The 21,286-nt window shown below is 39.2% G+C and overlaps 1 protein-coding gene across 2 annotated transcripts in view; it reads left to right on the top strand.

Moving 5' to 3' along the window:
* IGF2BP2 (insulin like growth factor 2 mRNA binding protein 2) overlaps positions 1-21,286 on the top strand; it is a 228,610-nt gene that overhangs the window by 143,765 nt on the left and 63,559 nt on the right. For both annotated transcript variants that reach the window (XM_053565455.1, XM_053565456.1), the window contains exons 4-7: positions 854-905; positions 5,598-5,661; positions 8,519-8,791; positions 10,688-10,822. In XM_053565455.1, the coding sequence (XP_053421430.1) occupies positions 854-905; positions 5,598-5,661; positions 8,519-8,791; positions 10,688-10,822 (524 nt within the window). The remainder of the gene's footprint in view (positions 1-853; positions 906-5,597; positions 5,662-8,518; positions 8,792-10,687; positions 10,823-21,286) is intronic.

The raw sequence follows: 21,286 nt of genomic DNA on the forward strand, positions 1-21,286 counted from the left end.
CTCTGCCTCCAGAAAAAAGATTGCTACCTTAAAATACAATTCAAAAACTGGGGAGTGGCCTAATTGCATTATTTAAAAAGAAACTGCCCAGTATTTTCTTCCCCAACCCAAAGAAAATCAAAATGACCTTAAAGGAAACAGTGTTCTGTTAACATTTTCATTACCTGTTAAAAAAGTTTTAATTTTGGTAAATTTCAAACATCTGCATCATAGTTCCTTATGAAATAAGGCGATCCCCCCTGGGAGGAAAAGGGCAGGATGAATTGTTAAATCTCCCTAGAAGGAGATTGTATTTTATCCTGCTTCTCCTATCAAGAGCAATAAGTACGTCCCAACCATCATGATGACTGTGATTATTAACAGTTACTCAGACTTTGAAATTCTACTGTGCCACTTTAATGAACAGATTACTTGGGAGCCTATAAGCAAATCAAAGTCCCATGTATTTATTCAGTTCTGTTTTTTATAGAGGACCTGAAATATAAATTTAATTAGGTTACTCCTATAACACTATTATTATTATATTTTTGCTTTAATTCATTTGCTGGAGCATATCACTGCCATTTTTTATGTGTGTGATTTATTTATTTATTTTTTGAGACAGAGTCTCTAGCTGTTGCTCTGGTTAGAGTGCCATGGCGTCATAGCTCAGAGCAACCTCCAACTCTTGGGCTCAAACAATCCTCTTGCCTCAGTTTTTCTATTTTTAGTAGAGACAGGGTCTTGCTTTTTGCTCAAGCAATCCTCCCTCCTCGGCCTCCCAGAGTACTAAGATTATAGGCATAAGCCACCATGCCTGGCCTATGAGTGTGATCTTATCTTCCCATTCTGACACTGACTCTTTCTCTTTCAGGTGTTAGATGGACTTTTGGCTCAGTATGGGACAGTGGAAAATGTGGAACAAGGTAATAAGTAAGGAAATTAGTGTGTTGAACTTTGGGGAGAGTTATTACCTGTTATTTCTTATAGGCTGGGTCAACTCCAAGGAGAAATTGTACATTCGTGTTCCTTTGAAACAAGCTTCCTAATGTGTATGTGTTTGTGTATCTGCTTGTGAGAGAAATCTATGTCTTTCTATATCTATATAGTTTATTATTTTGAGGAATATGACTTTTGGGCTATTCTTCTTATACCCTACAATGTGCTCAAGCACTTAATAAACACTGTCAGGCTGGGTGGAGTAAGCTTAATTCACTAGGAATTGGACTTAAGTTCTTGCTACTTTCCTCTCTCTGGATTAGAAAAACATATGCTTCATGCCTTAGACTGAGTGTTTCCCAAGGATTAGGGCTTTTACAGCAAGAATCCCTCTGTATACTTGGGATAATTCAGATTCCCAGGGCTTTCCATATACCTACTGGGTAAGAGTCTCTGGGGGAGGAGCTCATGAATCTGTATTTCAAACAAGCACCTCAAATTGATTTTTTATGTGCACTCAAGTTTGAGAACCACTGTCTTAGGAACAGTGCCACACATGCCCAGAAAATACTTTTCTGCCTGCAGCCCTCATTTATATCTTATAAAGTATGAAATGCTGTGATTTTTTGTTTGTTTGTTTAAAGGGAAAAAAGGGAAAGATACCTGAAGGTCATATCTTGCATAGCTCTTTTTTTTATATATATATTATGATTTTTATTAAATAATTAAAACGTTACATGGCTCAACAGAGTAGAGTGCTGGCCCCATATGCCGAAAGTGGCAGGTTCAAACCCAGCCCCGGCCAGAAACTGCAAAAAAAACCAAAACAACAACAAAAAAAAACATTAAGAGTTAAACACTAAGTATAATTTTAGACATGAGGGAACATATTCTTCTTAATAAAGTCTGTCAAGAATGGAAAAAAGTATTCGATGTACTCAATACTGTTATGAAACCAATATATAATCTCGTACATATTCATACGAATGATAAGTCACAAATATAATTCAACAAGAAGGAGGGAGAAGAGGGAGAGGGCAGGGGAGGGAGGAAGGCAAGTAGAGGGAGGAGGAAGAGCATTTGGTGGGATCTCGCCTAATGTGCACGATCTTGCATAGCTCTTTAAGAATCCTGGAAAAGTAGATTCCAAGCTCCTGATGAGACAGGCAGTAACATGTGATAAAGATTATTTTTGCCTTGGCCTGGAAACCAGAATGTAAATTCAGTCCCATGAGTGTCCACATGTATAAAATGGGGAGAATAATTCCCATTCTTTCTCTGCATTGAAGAGTTGTGGCTTATGAAGAGAATCTGTATAAGGCATTTATAGACAGTGGAGTCATATACATCATAAAGGATTATGGTTCACTTAGGAAAAACATGGTGAACCTATTTTCTCATATGCAGTCTGATTGTTCTATCTGCCAGTATAATTAATACAATAATTTTAAAGCAGTAATTATTCAGTTGTTTGCCACTATGCATATTAAAAAATATTATTATTCAATTTCATGCCGTTGCCATGATTTACACGGATTCTATTTCTCAGTCCTTATTTCCCTCAACTTGGAAAAGAAGATATTCTAATGATTGGATCTAGTAGGCAAGATGGCCTTACAGGCACAAACCCGTAAAAGTTACTAAGACCATGTTATAAATTCAGGATAGTGCTACTAAAGGAAGAAGTATTCTAGGTCCCTGGCTCAATTTACAGCTCCTACGGCACCTGTGCCCTTAGAGACCGTCCAGTTACCAGCGCCTCACAGCTTACAGGACAGAACTGTTGAACTTTTGTTTTGTCCTGTTTCATGGGGGATTCCTGATTCGGCAGGAAAACATTTTCAGGAGAGTTTTAGGAAACTTGATAGAACTTTCATGTCCAGTGAAATAAACAATTTGAGTGGAGCTCAGCTCATTCCAGAGAACTTCCTGATTTCCTGAAGACAGTCATCCTTGAAGAACAGAGAATATGACTAAGAAGTGAGAACAAAGTCTGAGAATCCTAGTGGATATCTTTATTCAGATTAAACCCAGCCATTTCTGGGAGTGTGCAACCTCATCTGTAGCACTAGAAAGCTGCAAATATGAAACCTCTACAGCATTCTGCATGTCAGTACTGTGAGATGATGGTTGTGGGCTGCACACCTCCTGATTTGCACTGTGAAGACTGGGTAAGTGTGAATTAGAGGGCAGTATGGACAGGCCTGGGCAAAGGCCAGGGCTGAGCTCAGTGTTTATGGCTTTCAGTGGCAGGTCTTTCTGAGGATTATGTACTCCCTTATCCCAGGTGCCCTAGGAGCTATAAACCACCCCCAAAGGCTGCAGCGACTTTGAAGTCATTGGACAAACAATATTTTTTTTTTTTTTTTTTTTTGTAGAGACAGAGTCTCACTTTATGGCCCTCAGTAGAGTGCCGTGGCCTCACACAGCTCACAGCAACCTCCAACTCCTGGGCTTAAGCGATTCTCTTGCCTCAGCCTCCTGAGTAGCTGGGACTACAGGCGCCCGCCACAACGCCCGGCTATTTTTTGGTTGCAGTTTGGCCGGGGCCAGGTTTGAACCCACCACCCTCGGTATGTGGGGCCGGCGCCCTACCTACTGAGCCATAGGCGCCGCCCGGACAAACAGTATTTTTAACAGTGGTTTAACCTTTTTGGTGTCCCAGGTCCCTTTAAGAATATTACAGAAATTATGAACCACAAATTTGAATAATTTGGGAGGGGGATATTTATGGAATTCTTAAAGCACAAGCATGGGTTCAAGGTTAAAAACCCCTTCATGGTAGGGTTTTATTATTACCTAGAAAATCAGCTATATCATGATTTTCTTGAATTTTTCTTAATGTTGTGGTACTCCGAATCTCCCAACAACTTAAATATTTTAAAGGGAGGATTTGATCTAGTCACAGCTGTTTTTCTTAGGAAAAGCAAGTATTTTTGGTATTTATATTTACTGGGTTGGATTGGGAAAGTTTTATCCCTATTTTTGATTTTATTATTAATTTCTGACTATGGAAGAAAAAGCAAGCACTTATGAACCAAGATAAGCCAATTCTTGTTAGTCAGTGTTAGAGTTTACATGTTTTATCCTTCAGCCAAGTAAGTGAGAATATGAGAATAGTCAGTTTTCTTTACTGAATGTGCACAGTTACTAAATTTAACTCACATAGTCAAGGAGTTTAGTTAAAGGGAAACAAATAGTAAATATTGTCAACAGATGAAAAATGAAACACTATTATTTTATACATATCCAATTATTGTAAGAACGAATCATAATTAAAATTCTTAATAGTGGTACAATAAATTGATCCAAATCTCTATAAGAACAGTCTGAAAACACACATTGATAAGCATCATTTTCTTTGACCTGGTTATTTTTGTTCTGTGATTTTAGCCTAAAGAAGTAATTCAGGGCTTGGTGCCTGTAGCTCAGCAGCTAGAGCACCAGCCACATACACCGGAGCTGATGAGTTCGAATCCAGCCCGGGGCTGCCAAACAACGACAACTGCAACCAAAAAATAGCCGGGTGTTGTGGCTGGCGCCTGTAGTCCCAGTTAGAGAATTGCTTAAGCCCAAGAACTGGAGGTTGCTATGAGCTGTGACACCACAGCGCTCTACCCAGGGCAACAGTTTGATACTCTGTCTCAAAAAAAAAAAAAAAAGTAATTCAGAAGACCACAAAATCAAGTGATGTTTTTAGCAAAGGTGATTTATAGCAACACTGTTTAGAATAGCAAATTCTGGGAACAACCTATTTGCCAAAAATTGGGAATGGTTAGCAAATGGCATAGTTGACTGGTTAAATTTTATGTAGACATTAGAAATGAAAAATATAACGAAAATGTCCACGTAGATATACTCAGGCAAAAATGTTTATAAAATAAGTGAAAAATATAATTCAGGCCAGGCACAATGATTCACACTTGTAATCCTAGCAGTCGGGTGAACCAAGGTGGGTGAGCTCAGGAAGAAGTTTGAAGCCAGCCTGAGCAAGAGTGAGGCCTGTCTCTGCTAAAAATAGAACAATTAGATGGGCAGTGTGGTTTGCACTTGTAGTCTTAGCTACTGGGGAGCCTGAGGCAGGAAGATCACTTGAGCCCAGGAGTTTGAGGTTGCAGTGAACTATGATGATGCCATTGTACTCTAGCTGGGGTGACAAAGCAAGACTCTGTCTTAAAAAGAAAAATATAAGGCTGGGTGCAGTGGTTCACACCTAATAATTCTAGCATTCTGGGAGGCTGAGGCAAGTGGATCACCTGAGCTCAGGAATTTGAGACCAGCCTGAGCAAGAGTGAGATTCCGTCTCCAAAAATAGCCAAGCATTGTAGTGCGTGTCTGTAGTCTCAGCTACTTAAGAAGCTGAGGCAAGATCACTTGAGCCCAAGAGTTCGAGGTTGCTGTGAGCTACAGTGCCACCGCACTCTACTGAGGGTGATAAAGTGAGATTCTTGTCTCAAAAAAAAAAAAGGAAAATCTTATATATACAGTCAATTATAAATGTATAATATACATTTGATTACAAATTACTGTGAAATCACATGAATAAACAGATGCAAATAACTGTAGAGATAGGATAGTGAAGTTTTCTGTGTATTTCTTCCTTTAGTTCATCTGTTTACATTAAGCCAGAGGGTGACAGCTTTATTCCTATGACAATGTAGTTTTTGCTTTTTTCCTAGTCAACACAGACACAGAAACTGCCGTTGTCAACGTCACATACGCAACAAGAGAAGAAGCAAAAATGTAAGTGGATTTGGGCTTATTTCCCTTCAAGTTTATTTTGGTTTTGTCTTTGAATTTCATTGAATCTGATGTGTTTAAACCTTTTCTGAAAAGATAGAGATTGGTAGAGCCCTGTAAATGCCACTTTTTTTTTTTTATTGTTGGGGATTCATTGAGGGTACAATAAGCCAGGTCACACTGATTGCATTTGTTAGGTAAAGTCCCTCTTGCAATCATGTCTTGCCCCCAGAAGGTGTGGCACACACCAAGGCCCCACCCCCGTCCCTCCTTCCCTCTCTCTGCTTCCCCCCACCCCCCATTAAATCCCTCTTGGACTTACCGGAGCTCCACAGCCTCTGAGCCACCTTGGACATGTCATTGGAGCTCCTGGACATGCATACCAGGATGTTGGTTGATTTGTACAGACTTTTATCATGAAAAATGTTGAACTTTGGCATCAGAACCAAGGTGGGAACTGTGTCTTGACACGATCAGAAATAGAAGGCATCAGCTCTGTGATGCTGTATCCATGAGAAAGAAACACAAGCCTATCAAGTGAAACATAAGTTTTTCCTCTTGTCATATTAACCTTTTGACTGCAAGTGATGCCTTTGGGCCTTCAATACATTTGCTGGGTGCGAGTGACACCCACAGGAGCTATTCATTTTGCAAACAAAAATTTTTGATGACAAAAATTACTATTTATGTTACCTGACTTGAGTCTGTGAGCATCATATGCTTCATTCTCAGTACTTTTCACAGTTGTCCCTGAAATAATTTGTACAAATAGTGGAGTCTGAAAACAACTTAGGTGGAATATTTTGATTAGTAAGAAACCAAGGAACATCCAGTATCACACCATGTATCACACGGGACTGTTACATGCCTCAGTTGGCACAGTTTCATTTCTGAGGGGTCCACCAAGGGTTGAAAGGGAGATCCACCTGAGTGACAGCAGCAGCAGGGAGAATCATCTGGAAGTAGTAATCAGTAACACCAGGTTTGGGTTCTTTTCTCCTACCCCCTCCTTCTCCCTCCAGTGCCCGTTCATAACTATATTCCTCTAGTGGTAGTTAATTTTGAGCTTAGCTATTAATGAACATGAGATTGAGGGGTTTTTTTTTGTTTTTTTTTTTTTGAGATTGAGTTTTTTAAGAAGCAAGAAGACCGGATCCCAGCATCTTGAGGCCAGGAGCTTGAGACCAGCCTGGACAACATAATAAGACCCTGTCTCTACAAAAAATCTTAAAAATTAGCCAGGCATGATGGCAGGCACCTGTAGTCTCAGCTACTTGGGAGGCTGAGGCAAGAGGATTCCGTGAGCCCAGGAGTTAGGTTGTAGCGAACTATGATAACACCACTGCACTCTCACCCAGGCAACAGAGTGAAACCCTGTCTCAAAAAGAAAAACTCAATAAGTTGATTTTTTTGCAGGAAGAGATTGAAATGCTTGTCAGGTCACTATAATCATGGTCATATGTGGTCATGCTTTATGAATATGGCATAACCTAGGTTGTACATCCCAGGATTATAGTTATATTTCTTTTTTAAGTTTTCAATGCCCACAAAGATATATTTAACCCATTTACATACCACTAGTTTTCAAAAAGTTAATTTTTCATTGAAAAAGGTAATAGTTCTTTTACTGTTAACTTTTGTTCACATACATAAGCAGAAGAAATACCAACAACACATCTGAACAGTATCCAGTTGCCATTTAGGCGGTCCGCTGTACATAATACCCTGTTGCCTTTATTGAATTCAAAAAGCACTGCTTTGTAAAAAATTCACAAACCCTAAACATTAACATAATAGAATTGAGTTAATGCTGCTAAAAATGTGAAAAACTGTTCTACTATGTGTACAGCCTTTAAAATATAATAGTGGGATATCCTTTATCCTCTATCAAATTGATAAGTATTTTTAAATAACAATACTCTGTGCTTTTAAAGATCCATGGATACAGATTCACTCCTAAACTGCTACGGGGTAGTGAATGTTGAAATCTTTCCCAAGGGCCATGGGAAATAAGTAACAAAAATGTTAGAATGCTGCATACTCTCTGATCCAGTAATTCTAGTAGGAATTTTGTCCTACATGCAAAGTTGTAGTTTCAAAGATGCCAATGGCAACACTGTATGTGATTGTAAAAGACTGGACGTGACAGAGAGCTCTCTGACAATAGAGGATCAGTTGCAAAAATGATTGTAAATGAGTAGAATGTTAAACAGCCATTAAAAATTATATTGAGGGTGGCGCCTGTGGCTCAAAGGGGTGGGGCGCTGGCCCCATATGCCAGAGGTGGTGGGTTCAAACCCAGCCCCAGCCAAAAAACGCAAAAAAAAAAAAAAAAAAAATTGTATTGAAAGATATTTAATGATACAGAAAAATGTTTGTAGCATCGGCTATTTTTAAGGGTTAGAAAGTAGTGTATATAATAAAATCCCTTTTATAAACAATTATATTTAAGAAGGAAAGAATGGGTTAGGATTTTTACAATTTGTGCTTATCTATTTCTGAATTTTCAATAATATGTATTATGATTAAAATTAGGGGAAAAGTCATAATTTTATACCTGTGTTTATAAAGAGTTTTTGATGAGGAGGTTACAGTTCTGTGTGATAAAAAAAAAAAAAGTAGAGTATAAAATTGTATTTCAAGTCTGACCAGGTCTATGCACTGTGATTACTTATTTAATTGTTAACTGCAAGCTCTGAGGGAACAGAAATGGCATCTGTCCCTCTCACTGCTGTATGCTCAGTGCCTGGCACAGCAGCCGCATAGGCCTCCGGTAAATGAGAGCTGAATGAACTGGTCCACAGAAAGGTCTCTCTTGATGTTGCTCTCTGACAAAACTGCCATCCCTACTGCATTTCAGAGCCGTCGAGAAGCTAAGCGGGCATCAGTTTGAGAACTACTCGTTCAAGATTTCCTACATCCCAGATGAAGAGGTGAGCTCCCCTTCGCCCCCTCAGCGAGCCCAGCGTGGGGACCACTCTTCCCGGGAGCAAGGCCATGCCCCCGGGGGCTCTTCTCAGGCCAGACAGATTGATTTCCCGCTGCGGATCCTGGTCCCCACCCAATTTGTTGGTGCCATCATCGGAAAGGAGGGCTTGACCATAAAGAACATCACTAAGCAGACCCAGTCCCGGTACGTGCCTCCGGGGCTTCCTTTGCTTCCTTTTGAGGGATCCTCTGTGTGCTGGTGGGTCTCAGGCACCCTTAGGTCACTATTGCTTATATCAGTGGGGGGCTGTGCTATAGAGGACCATGACTTCTTTCAACAGGACAACTAACAGAATAATGTCAAGCTGGGGGCTTTGATGAGCTTTCATGCCAATGGCCTAACAATCATACCCTGAGTAGCTAAAGGTTCATAAGGGGGGTACTGGTGACCTCACAGCTGGGATTGTTCCCATAAGCTAACTAATGCCTGTGAATGCATGGATTCCTGAAAGAGCAGAGGTGTGGGGTTCTGGGGGATCCCAGAACCCACTCATCTTAGCTCTTACTCCTCCCCTGAATCAGAGCTGTAGGGCAGATGTTCTTTGAGATCACCTAGGTAGTTTCACAAAGAGCCACATAATAAAATAGTAGGTGAGTCTCTGCCATGTCAAACAAGAAATAAAGTACACTGACCTTATGTTTAAGGAGACCAAACTGGTCGTAGGAGTTGTAGCATATAAAATAACTTGTGGAGTTGCTGATTTTTGTATGTTCATGAGACCATTGCACATTCTTTCATTCCTCCGTAATGAAGAAAGCACAGACTGTGGAAACAAAGATTCGTGTTCAAGTTTTACCACTTACTGTCCGTATGATCTTAGAAAAAAATTTAACCTCTCTGAGTATCAATTGCTTCTTCTGTTTAAAAAACAAAAAAAGTGAAAGGTTGTTCCTATCTGTTTTGCCAGGATTATTGTGAGAATTATACAGGCAGGGAGGCTGACTAAAATAATTAATATGAAAGCACTTAAATTGCAGAGCACCAGATTACTGACAAATATTTATTATTTACATGTGCTAGGCTTTTCATCCAAGTCAGTCAGTCACTGTCTTGTAACCTGAAAGAGAAAATGCTATCTTCTTCAAAATGTCTTAGTTATCTGCGAATAATAGACATAAATATGGGTGAGTCCTGGAGTGCTGAGTCTTAGGAGTGAAGTGATGAAATAGTAGAGAGGGAAGTCACTGTCTGGTATTCCTTTTCTTTGAAAACCAGCTCTGTGATTCCCTTCAGTTTGCTTCACTGTGAAAGTGTTTTTTACTTATATGTCCTTTTGCTCAAAAAATTGTTTAGGTGGCTTAAAAAAAAAATGCAACAGGTTTGAATAGAAGTGAGAGTGAGGGTTGCTCTCTAATGTGCCCATTTTTTAGGTAGGCCAAAGAGTCGGCTTTGGGCTTTAACAGCCAGAGTGAAAAAGGGATACAATCAATTGTATCAATTTCAAAGTTAACAAAACAAGTAGGGCCACCAGTACCCAAAGAAGTCTGAGAAAGTCATCAAGCCTTTGCGCCTGGAAGAAGGCAGGCTACCAGTGGAAAGGAAACCAGAAACTCAGAGCGGGCATGCCTCTGCTTTCCCTCCATACTCAGATATATAAAGCTTGCTTGAATTTGGTGTTTGGCTTTGGATTAACATATGGCTCTTAAAAGCTGTGATCAGTTCAGAGCCCGGCACCGTGCCAACGTGCAGTATTTATCCTTCTCACTTTACTCTTCACTTCTGCAGTCATTTGAAAGGCTACACAAAATACTTCATTTACCAAAATGGCCTCATTACCAAGTTGGCTTAGAGCCTTTGTCCCGCAGCACTCCTGTAAGAGCCGTTCCCTTCTAAACAGAGTTGCACAGAATTACAGTTTGACACGAGACCCCTTGCACCACTTACCTTTTTCTTGGAGAATGGCATTGGTTGCAGACGTGCTAATGACACTTCCTTGTCTATCTCTGTCCTCGCTGTGCGTTGGCTGTCACGAGGCTTTTTTGGGACTGGGGTCTGTCTCAGATGACATTGTACTTATGGCTCCTGATTCTTTTTCTGCAGGGTAGATATCCACAGAAAGGAGAACTCTGGGGCTGCAGAGAAGCCTGTTACCATCCACGCCACACCGGAGGGAACCTCTGAAGCATGTCGCATGATTCTTGAAATCATGCAGAAAGAGGCTGATGAGACCAAACTGTAAGTACACATGCAATGCCCAGATCACTCAACAAAGTATAAGAGCAGGTTCTCCCTCAGTTAATTCAAGAAAAATTTGTAATAAAATCTTTTAATCTATTACTCAGTAAAGGGGTGGTAGGGCAGGGATCGTGCTTAAGAAATTTGTTCCCAAGATTACAGCGGGTAATCTTTCACATTTACAATATAGGTGTTTTCCCACTTGTGTGTTTCTTTTGCTGATCCTAATGCTTCTGCCACCCATTAGTAGCCATTATCGGTAGGAACATACAGTCTCGTGCTGCCTAATAGAACTCCCTGCAATAATGAAAATGTTCTGTGTCTGCATTGTTCAACAGTACAGCCGCTAGCCACACGTTGCTATTGAATACGTGGCATGTGGCTAGCACAGTGCAAGGACTGAATGCTTTATTTTAACTTACACAAATTTAGATAGTCGTGTGTATGGCTAATGTCTGTCGTATTGAACAATGCAGATATAGAAGGTATGTTGTCACCAAAGCCATAATTTACTATTCTGGAAAACGTTTTTCCACCATGTTTCTAAACCACTTACACTCTTAAAATAGGATTACGTGTCCTTAAGTGGTAGAATTAGTCTTCTTCCTCTTTTGTCTTGTGTCTCTTCCCCTCCCTTTCTCTTACAATACTGCTTAGGATTCCACAGTGTAATGAGTGTCGTACAAATTGGAATGGCAAATACAGTTCTTACTAAACAAGTTGATTTTGTATTGTAGATTAATAAATGGTAATGGAATAGACAGTATAATAAGAAAAAAAGACTTTTAGTTTAGCAAAATCTGTTCATGGGCAGCGGTGGTGGTTTTACAGAGAAGCAGTGAGGGATGAAATGAAATATGAAATTAATTTAACAAATAATGTCAAACATGAGTGTTCTTAGACTACGAAGATGAAAATGGTCCTTAAAAGAACTTCGCAAGTCTATTCTCAGATTTCATAAGGCACTCTACTCTTTTACTTGTAAATTATTGACTCTCCTTGGAGCTTTTGAAATCCTCCAAATGCCATAGTTTAATTTGAAGAAAGCTCTGTCTCATCCAAGTTATTGAGAACTTTATAAATAATACCTTCCTTGGTTCTTCAAGGAACTTATAAAAGTCTATCTATATCAGCAGTTCTCAACCTGTAGGTTGCGACCCCTTTTTAACAATGAAAATACATTGCAGCATTAGGAAGGTTAAGAACCACTGGTATATTTGGTCAAAAAGATTGATTTATAAATTAGGTTTTAAAGTTTTCATCTAGAGTCAAAATAGTGTTTGAATATCTTAGAAATAAATTTCTTTTTGAGCTCCTACACTGTGTTAAGCATTATGCCACGGGTTGAGGCTACAGCCATTAACAAGAGCCAGTCCCTGCTTTGATGGAGCTTACAGTCCATGAGAGAGATACTCACTAAGGCAATCGTTGCACCAATAAGTAATTAAGTACAGATACAAGAAATGCTGCAGTGGAAAAATGTCGTATCAAATGACTCCACGTAACTGGAGGCCCTAATCAAGGGTTTTAAAAGAGGAGAGTGTGAGGATTTGGGGGTTTCAGAGAAGTGCTCTCTTAATTAGAGACAGACCCCAAAGTGAGTGAGTAAGAGGAAGAAGATACAGGAGGACAGGGATCCTAAAGTTTCTTTTTATTCATTTATCAAATATTTATTGAACGCCTGCTATATGCCAGGCACTGTTCTGTGTGATGGAAACTTAGCAGTGCACAAAGCTGCCAAAAATCCCTGCCCTCTGAAAGTTTGTTTAAGCAATAAGGAATGACTATAATGTCACATAACAAGAAGTCCTGAGGTAAAGAGGCTCCAATGTCACTTGAGTCATGGGATCAAATATCCAGAACATGTCTTTCCTTTACCTTCTCCGAATGTCTCACACTTCTTGTCATAATAGGATGGCTGTAGTGATTTTTAGAAATATGTCTCCATGGAAAAATCCAGATTGAGAGGAGGGCATGGCTTGCATGTGCCTTTTAAAAAATTTTTTCTTTAAAAATTGTAGTAAAAAACATGTAACATAAAACTTGCCATCTTAATCATTTTAAGTATACCATTAAGTATATGTATGTTATTATAGAACAGATCTCCAAAACTTTTTCATCTTGCAAATCTGAAACTCTGTATCCATTTAACAACTCTCTTTTCCCCAGCCCCTCTGCCTCTGGTAACCACTGTTCCCTGTTGCTACAAATTTGACTACTTTATTTTTAGATACCTCATATGAGTAGAATCATAACAGTATTTATTTTTTTGAGACCGACTTATTTCACTTAGTATAATGTCCTCAAGGTTTATCCATGTATTGGCACATGACAGAATTTCATTCCTTTTTAAGGCTGAATAACATTTCATTGTATGTATATGCCACATTTTGTTTATCCATTCATCCATTGATGGACAATTTGAGCTGCTTTCACCTCTTTGACTATACTGAATAATGCTCCTATGAGCATGAGTGTGCAAAATCTTCAAGCCTCTGCTTTCTTTTTTTTAAATATATACTGAGAAGTAGGATTCCTGGATCAAATGGTAGTTCTTTTAATTTTTGGGGAAACCTTCATACTTTTCACCATAGCAGTTGTTCCATTTTACAATCTCAGTAACAGTGCACAAGGGTAGTTTCTCCACATCCTCACCAACACTTGTTATTTTATGTTATTTTGAAAGCAACTGTCCTAATGGGTGTGAGGTAATATTTCATTGTGGTCTTGATATGTATATCTCTGATTATTAACTGATTAGTAGAGTAGAGTATCTTTTTAATGTTTGTTGACCATTTATATATCATCTTTGGAGAAATGTATATTCAGGCCCTCTGTTCATTTCTTAATTAAAATATTTGACTTTTTTATTGTTTACTTGTAGTTCTTTATATATTCTGGATATTAATTCCATTGTGGTTCATTTTCTTCTATTATTACAGAATACCTGAGACCCAGTAATTTATAAAAGAACAAAAGTTTACTTGACTCACAGTTCTAGAGGCTGGGAAGTCCAAGAGTACGGTGTCAGCATCTGGCAAAGACCATCCATCACATGGTAGAAGGGATAAGGTGGAAGCAAGCATCTGACACAGAAAGAGGAAATCAGGCCAAATTCATCCTTTTTATAAAGAGCCTACTAATACACCCCTGTGATAGATAACTCCACTTATGCATTCATGAAGGCAGAGCCCTCATGACCTAATCACTCTTAAAGTTCACTCTAAACGCTGTTACAATGGCAGTTAAGTTTCAACATGAGTTTTCGAGGGAATATTCAAACTATAGCAAAGCCCTTATTAGATAAATGATTTACAAGTATTTCCCCACTCTGTTGATGGTATCCTTTGATGTGCAAATGTTTTTAAGTTTGATGTACTCTCATTTTTCTATCTTTGCTTTCGTTGCCTGTGCTTTAGGTGGCATATCCAAGAAATCATCGCCAAGTCCAATTTCATGAAGCTTTTCCCTGTTTTCCTCTTAGGATTTTTATGGTTTTTGTTTTTATGTTAGCTCTTCAATCCATTGAAGTTAATTTTTGTATATAGTGTAAGATAATGGTTTAACTTCATTGTTTTGCATGTGTATATCCCATCACCATTTAGTGAAAGACTATTCTCTATCAAATAGTTCCAGTACCATCTCAAAAATCATTGGACCATATATGTCAAGACTTTATTTCTGGGCTCTCTATTTTGTTTTATGCCAGTATCACATTTTTTGATTACTGCAGCTTTGTTATATGTCTTGAAAGCAAGAAGGCTGAGCGCTTCAGCTTTCTTCTTTGTTAAAAATTGTTATGGAGGCCTGGTGCAATGGCTCACACCTGTAATCCTAGCACTCTGGAAGGCCAAGGCAGGTAGATTGCTTGAGCTCAGTTCAAGACCAGCATGAACAAGACCCTGTCTCTAGGAAACAAAAATAGCTGGGGGCATTATAATGGGTGCCTGTAGTCCTAGCTACTCAGGAGACTGAGGCAAGAGAATCACTTAGCCCAGGAGTTTGAGGTTGGTGTGAGCTATGATGCCACAGCAGTCTAACCAAGGCAACAGAGTAAGACCCTATCTCAAAAAAAAAAAAAAAATGTTTGGGCTATTTAGAGTTCCTTGAAATTCCATATGAATTCTAGGGTGAATTTTTCTAATTTTGTAAAAAAATACAGAATTAGATTTTGTTAGGTCTTATATTGAATCTGAAGATCAATTTGGGTAATATTGATACTTTTTTTTTGTTCTTGTTTAATTTTATAGAGGCAGAGTCTTAATGTAGTCACCAAGGCTGGAATGCAGTGGCTCAGTCTTGAACTCCTGGGATCGAGTAATCCTCCCACCTCAGCCTTCTGAGTAGTTAGAACTACGGGTGCATGCCATCATGCTCAGCTCATTTTTTTGTTAAAAGAGGTCGCTATGCTATTTTTCTCATGATGGTCTTGAAATCTTGACCTCAAGTGATCATTCCACTATAGACTTGTAGTATAACCGAAAGTCTGGTAACATGACTCCAGATTTGTTTTTATTCATAGAAATTGAATTGGCTATGTGGGGTTTTCTGATTCCATAAGAAATGAAGTACTATTTTTCCTTTTTTTGTTTTTTGAAGTACTATTTTTTCAGGTTCTTCAAAGTATGACATTTGTGCTTTGATGGGGATTACATTAAAGATGTGGCCCTCAGTAGAGTGCTGTGGATGTCACAGCTCACAGCAACCTCTAACTCTTGGGCTTAAGCAATTCTCTTGCCTTAGCCTCCCAAGTAGCTGGGACTACAGGCACACGCCACAAAGCCCGGCTATGTTTTTTTTTTGGTTGCAGTTGTCATTGTTTTAGCAGGCCCAGGCTGGGCTTGAACCCACCAGGCTCAGTGTATGTCGCTGGCACCCTAATCACTGAGCTGTAGCGCTGAGCCAACATTATTGTATTTGTTTAATCACATCTAAGAGCTTTGTAGTTGAGTCCTGGGTTTTCCAGATATAAGATCATGTCATCCACAAAGAGCGAGAGTTTGACCTCCTCTGTCCCCATTTGAACACCCTTGATCTCCTCTTGCCTAATTGCATTGGCTAGGATAGCATTATGTTGATAGCAGCAGGCATCCTGTCTGGTTTACAGTTCTAAGTGGAAGTGCTTTTAGTTTTACTCCATTCAGTATGATATTGGCTGAGGGTTTGTTGTAGATGGCCTCTACCAATTTAAGAAATGTCCCATATATGCCTATTTTCGTAAGAGTTCTTATTAGACCTTACTGTCTTTTTAGTTCTTATAGTCTTTGTTTTTTACTTTATTTATTTATTATTATTTATTTACATATGTTGAACCAATGTTGCATCCCTTTGATAAAACCAGTTGATCATAATGTATAATTTTTGTAATATGTAGCTATATTCTGTTTGCCAGGATCTTATTGAATATTTTTGTGTCAATACTCATTAATTATGTTAGCTTATAATTTTCCTTTGTTATTGAGTCTTTTCCTATTTGTTTGTTTTTTTAATAGATTTTATTTAATTAATTTATTTATTCTTGTGTGTTTGTGGGTTTTGGCCGGGGCTGGGTTTGAACCCACCACCTCCGGCATATGGGACTGGTGCCCTTCCCCTTTGAGCCACAGGCGCCGCCCCTTTTCCTGGTTTTATATTCAGGGTGAAATTTGCTTCCTAGAATGTGTTGGAAAGGAATCCTTCCTTCTCTATGTTTTGGAATAGGTTACGCAATGTAGTTATTAGTTCATCTTCGAAGGTTTGTTAGTATTCTGGTGTGAAACCATCTGCTTTTTCTTTTTTGGAAGATTTTATGTTGTTGATGCAATTTCAGTTCTTGATATACATCTATTAAAAATTTCTAATTATTATCCTGACTCCAGTAGAAAAGAGCTCCAGCAGTGCTCCAGACTCTTTGCCTCATTTAAGCCATGTTGAGAAGGCAGTTGATAAGGCACTATGGCTCAAAGTTACCCTTTGCAACTGTGTGGGAACTGAGCTGACACCTGGTCATTCTCCATTCTTCTTTACCCTCTATTAAAGTCTTTCCTTGTCCCTGGGAAAAATTTTTTTTCTAATTCTCTCAATTTGAGTTTAGGAAGGTGATATGTTTCCAAGTATTGGTGCATTTCTTCTACATTTTAAAATTTCTGGGCATAGAGTTTTTTGTAGTAATTGTGGAGGATCTTTTGAATTTCTGTGGTACCTGTTATTACCCCTTTTTGGTTTTGATTGAGGTTATTAGAGATCTTACTTTTCTGTTTCTGGTTAGTTTTGCCAAGGGTTTGCCAATTTTATTAAACTCTTCAGAGAACCAACTTTTTGTTTCACTAATCTTCAAAACAATTTTTGCCCTCAATTTCATTCGGTTCTGCTTTGATTTTGGTTATTTCTTTTCTTCTGCTGGGTTTGGAGTTAGATTGTTCTTGTTTTTCCAGTTGCTTGAGGTAATCCATTAGGTTGTTGACTTGCTCTCTTTCTGTTCTTTGCATAAAGGCATCTCATACTATAAAGTTCCCTCAGAGGAATGCCTTTGAAGTATCCCACAGGTTTTGATAGCTTGTCACCTCATTATCATTTTGTTGAAGAAATCTAATGATTTCCTTCTTAATCTTGTTTTTAATCTAGTTGTCATCCAGCATAAGGTTATTTAGTATCCTTTATGTGAATGTGAAGATTTCTGTTGGTGTTGAGCTCAACTTTTATTCCATGAAGGTCTTAGAAGATACAGGGAATAATTTCTAGTTTTTTTTTTTGCAGTTTTTGGCCAGGGCTGGGTTTGAACCCACCACCTCCAGCCTATGGGGCCAGCGCCCTACCCATTTGAGCCACAGGCGCCACCCAATTTCTAGTCTTTTAAATTTGTTGAGGTTAGATTTGGGTACTAAGATATGATCAATTTTGAAGGATGATCCATGGGCTTATAAGAAGATTGTATACTCTCTTTTATTAGGATGAAATGTTCTGTATATATCTGTTAAGCTCATTTGTTCTAGAGTGATATTTAAGTCCATTACTTGATTATTTAGTTTCTGCCTGGAGGATCTGTCCAGTTCTGTCAGAGTTGTGTTGAAATCTCCAACTATACGGAACTGGAAGAAAACACCTTTTCTTTTCCTTGACACAGTCTTACTCAGTAGACTGCCATGGCATCACAGCTCACAGCAACCTCAAACTCTTGGGTTTAAGCGATTCTCTTGCCTCAGCCTCCCAAGTAGCTGGGACTACAGTCACCTGCCACCATATCTAGCTGTTTTTTAGAGGCGGGATCTCACTATGGCTCAGGCTGGTCTTGAACTCATGAGCTTAGGCAATCCACCTGCCTTGGCCTCCCAAGTGCTTGGAATTACAGGTATGAGCTACCGAGCCCGGCCTATAACATGTATGAGATCATTTTATGTATCTAGGAGCATTTAGGTTGAGTGCATAAATGTTAATGATTAAAATTTCTTTTTTTCTTTTCTTTTCTTTTCTTTTTTTTTTTTTTTTGAGATGGAGTCTCACTTTGTTGCCCTTGGTAGAGTGCTGTGGCATCATAGCTCACAGCAACCTCAAAGTCTTGGGCTCAAGCGATTCTCTTGCCTCAGTCTCCCAAGTAGCTGGGACTACAGGCACCTACCACAACACATGGGTATTTTTAGAGACAAGGTCTCGCTCTGGCTTAGGCTGGTCTCCAACCTGTGAGCTTAGGCAGTCTACCCACCTCAGCCTCCCATGTGCTAGGATTACAAGCATGAGCCACCATGACCCAGTTAAAATCTCTTTATATTGTATGCTTACCTTGACCAGTATGTAGTTTTCATCCTTGTCTTTCCTTAGTTTTATTTCTTTAAATCCAGTTGTACCTGCAGATAAGATTGCAACCTCTGCTTTTTCTCATATCCATTTGCCAGGAATATTGTTTTCCATCCCTTCACCCTGAGTCTTGTTTTATCCTTTGACGTTAGGTACATGTCTTGGAGACAACGGATATTGAGTTTGAGCTTCTGTATGGAGTCAGCCAACCTGTGCCTCTTTACAGGGGAATTCATATTTATTGAGAAAATTGATAGATTTAGTGGAGTTCTGTTCGTCTTGTTTTGCGGAGATCCAGTACTTAGTTTTATCCCTTGCACCATGGTGGAAGCTAGGCTTTGTTCTTTAATTTCTTGGTATGTTTACTTTGGTGATGGACCATCGTGCTGGTTGATATGAAGAGTGAGTCTGTAGAACTGGGTCTAGTTGCAGCAGATTTCCTCAACATTTGCGTATCAGTAAAATATTTGATTTCTCCATCACAAATGAAGCTCACTTTAGCAGGATACAGAATCCTAGGTTGAAAATTGTTCTGTTGGCTCTGTGCCTGTCGCTCAAGCAGCTAGGGCACCAGCCCCATACACTGGAGCTGGTGGGTTCAAATCCAGTCCAGGCCTGCCAAACAACAATGATAACTACAACCAAAAAATGGCCAGGCGTTGTGGTGGGTTCTTGTAATGCCAGCTGCTTGCGAGGCTGAGGCAAGTGAATCGCTTAAGCCCAGGAGTTTGATGTTGCTGTGAGCTGTGATGCCATAGCACTCTACCCAGGGCAACAGCTTGTGGCTCTGTCTCAAAAAAAAAAAAATAGAAAGAAAAGAAAATCGTTCTGTTTAAGAATGTTAAAAGGCAGATTACCATCTTCTTCTGGTTTAAAAGTTTTAGCTGAAAGGTCTGCTGTCATCCTTACATTTTTCCCTTTGTAAGTTAGACTTTTCTTATGCCTAGCTGCTTGCCATATTTTCTCTTTCATATTGACTTTGGCAAAGTTAATTACAATGTGTCTAGGAGATGCCTTGTTTGGATTGAGTCCTGCTAGAGTTCTAAAACTTATCTACTATCTGAATTTCTGTGTGTCTTGCAATGATTGGGAAATTCTCCACCATTATGTCTTGAAATACAGCTTTGGTGTTTTAGGGCCATCCTCTTCTCTTTCAGGAATCCCTATAATTCAGATGTTCGATCTTTTGGAGTAATCCCTTAACTCTCTGAGGCAATGTTCTGTTTTAGTTCTTTTTTTCCTGCTTCTTTGAATTTTTAGGTTAGTTTAAAAGTCTCACCCTCGATTTCTGAAATTCTTCCTTTTCCATGTTCTACTCCTTTACTGAGGCTCTCTACTATGTTTTGAAACTTTGAATACCTCTTTCAATTCCTTGCTCTGCTAATATTTTTCCTAATTATGTCCATATTGTTGGTGACTTTGTCTTTTATCTCACTAATTTCTTTTTCTTTCTCTCTTTTTTTTTTTTTTTTTTAAGGCAGAGTCTCACTCTGGCACCCTTAGTATAGTACTGTTGTGTCAAAGCTCACAGCAACCTCAAACTCCTGGGCACAAGTGATCCTCTTGCCTCAGCCTCCCACGTAGCTGGCACCCACCACAACACATGGCTATTTTTAGAGATGGGGTCGCACTCTTGCTCAGGCTGGTCTTAAACTTGTGAGCTCAGGCGATCTGCCCGCCTTGGCCTCCCAGAGTGCTGGGATTACAGGCATGAGCCACCACTCCTGACTGTTTCACTAATTTCTTTTCTTTTTTTTTTTTATTGTTAAATCATAGTTGTGTACATTACTACAATCGCCTGTACCCATTCTAAGATGCACCATAGATGTGGCCCCACCCATTACCCTCCCTCCACCAAAACCTTCCCCTTCCCTTCCCCTTCCTTGGCCCTTTCCCCATAGTCTTGTGCTATAGTTGGGTTATAGTCTTCATGTGAAAGCTATAATTTAGCTTCATAGTAGGGCTGAGTACATTGGATACTTTTTCTTCCATTCCTGAGATACTTTGCTAAGAAGAATATGTTCCAGCTCCATCCAGGTAAGGTCTCCATCTTTCTTTAAGGCTGTATAGTATTCCATGGTATACACGACCACAATTTGCTAGTTCATTCGTGGGTCGATGGGCACTTGGGCTTCTTCCATGTCTTAGCAATTGTGAATTGGGCTGCAATGAACATTCTGGTACAGATGTCTTTGTTATATTGTGATTTTTGGTCTTCTGGGTATAAACCTAGTAAAGGAATTATAGGATCCAATGGCAAGTCTATTTTTAGGTCTCTAAGTATTCTCCAAACATCCTTCCAGAAGGAACGTATTAGTGTGCATTCCCACCAGCAGTGTAGAAGTGTGCCCTTTTCTCCACATCCATGCCAACATTTCTGGTTTTGGGATTTTGTTATGTGGGCTACTCTTACTGAGGTTAGGTGATATCTCAGAGTAGTTTTGATTTGCATTTCTCTGATGATTAACGATTATGAGCTTTTTTTCATGTGTTTGTAGATCTTGCGTCGTTCTTCTTTAGAGAAGTTTCTCTTTAAGTCCCTTGCCCACCCAGAAATGGGGTCATGTGTTCTTTTCTTGCTAATAAATTTGAGTTCTCTGTGGATTCTGGTTATTAGACCTTTATTGGAGGTATAACCTGCAAATATTTTCTTCCATTCTGAGGGCTGTCTGCTTGCTTTACTCACTATGTTCT

Source organism: Nycticebus coucang, chromosome 16, assembly GCF_027406575.1.
Source record: "Nycticebus coucang isolate mNycCou1 chromosome 16, mNycCou1.pri, whole genome shotgun sequence".
NCBI lineage: Eukaryota > Metazoa > Chordata > Mammalia > Primates > Lorisidae > Nycticebus > Nycticebus coucang.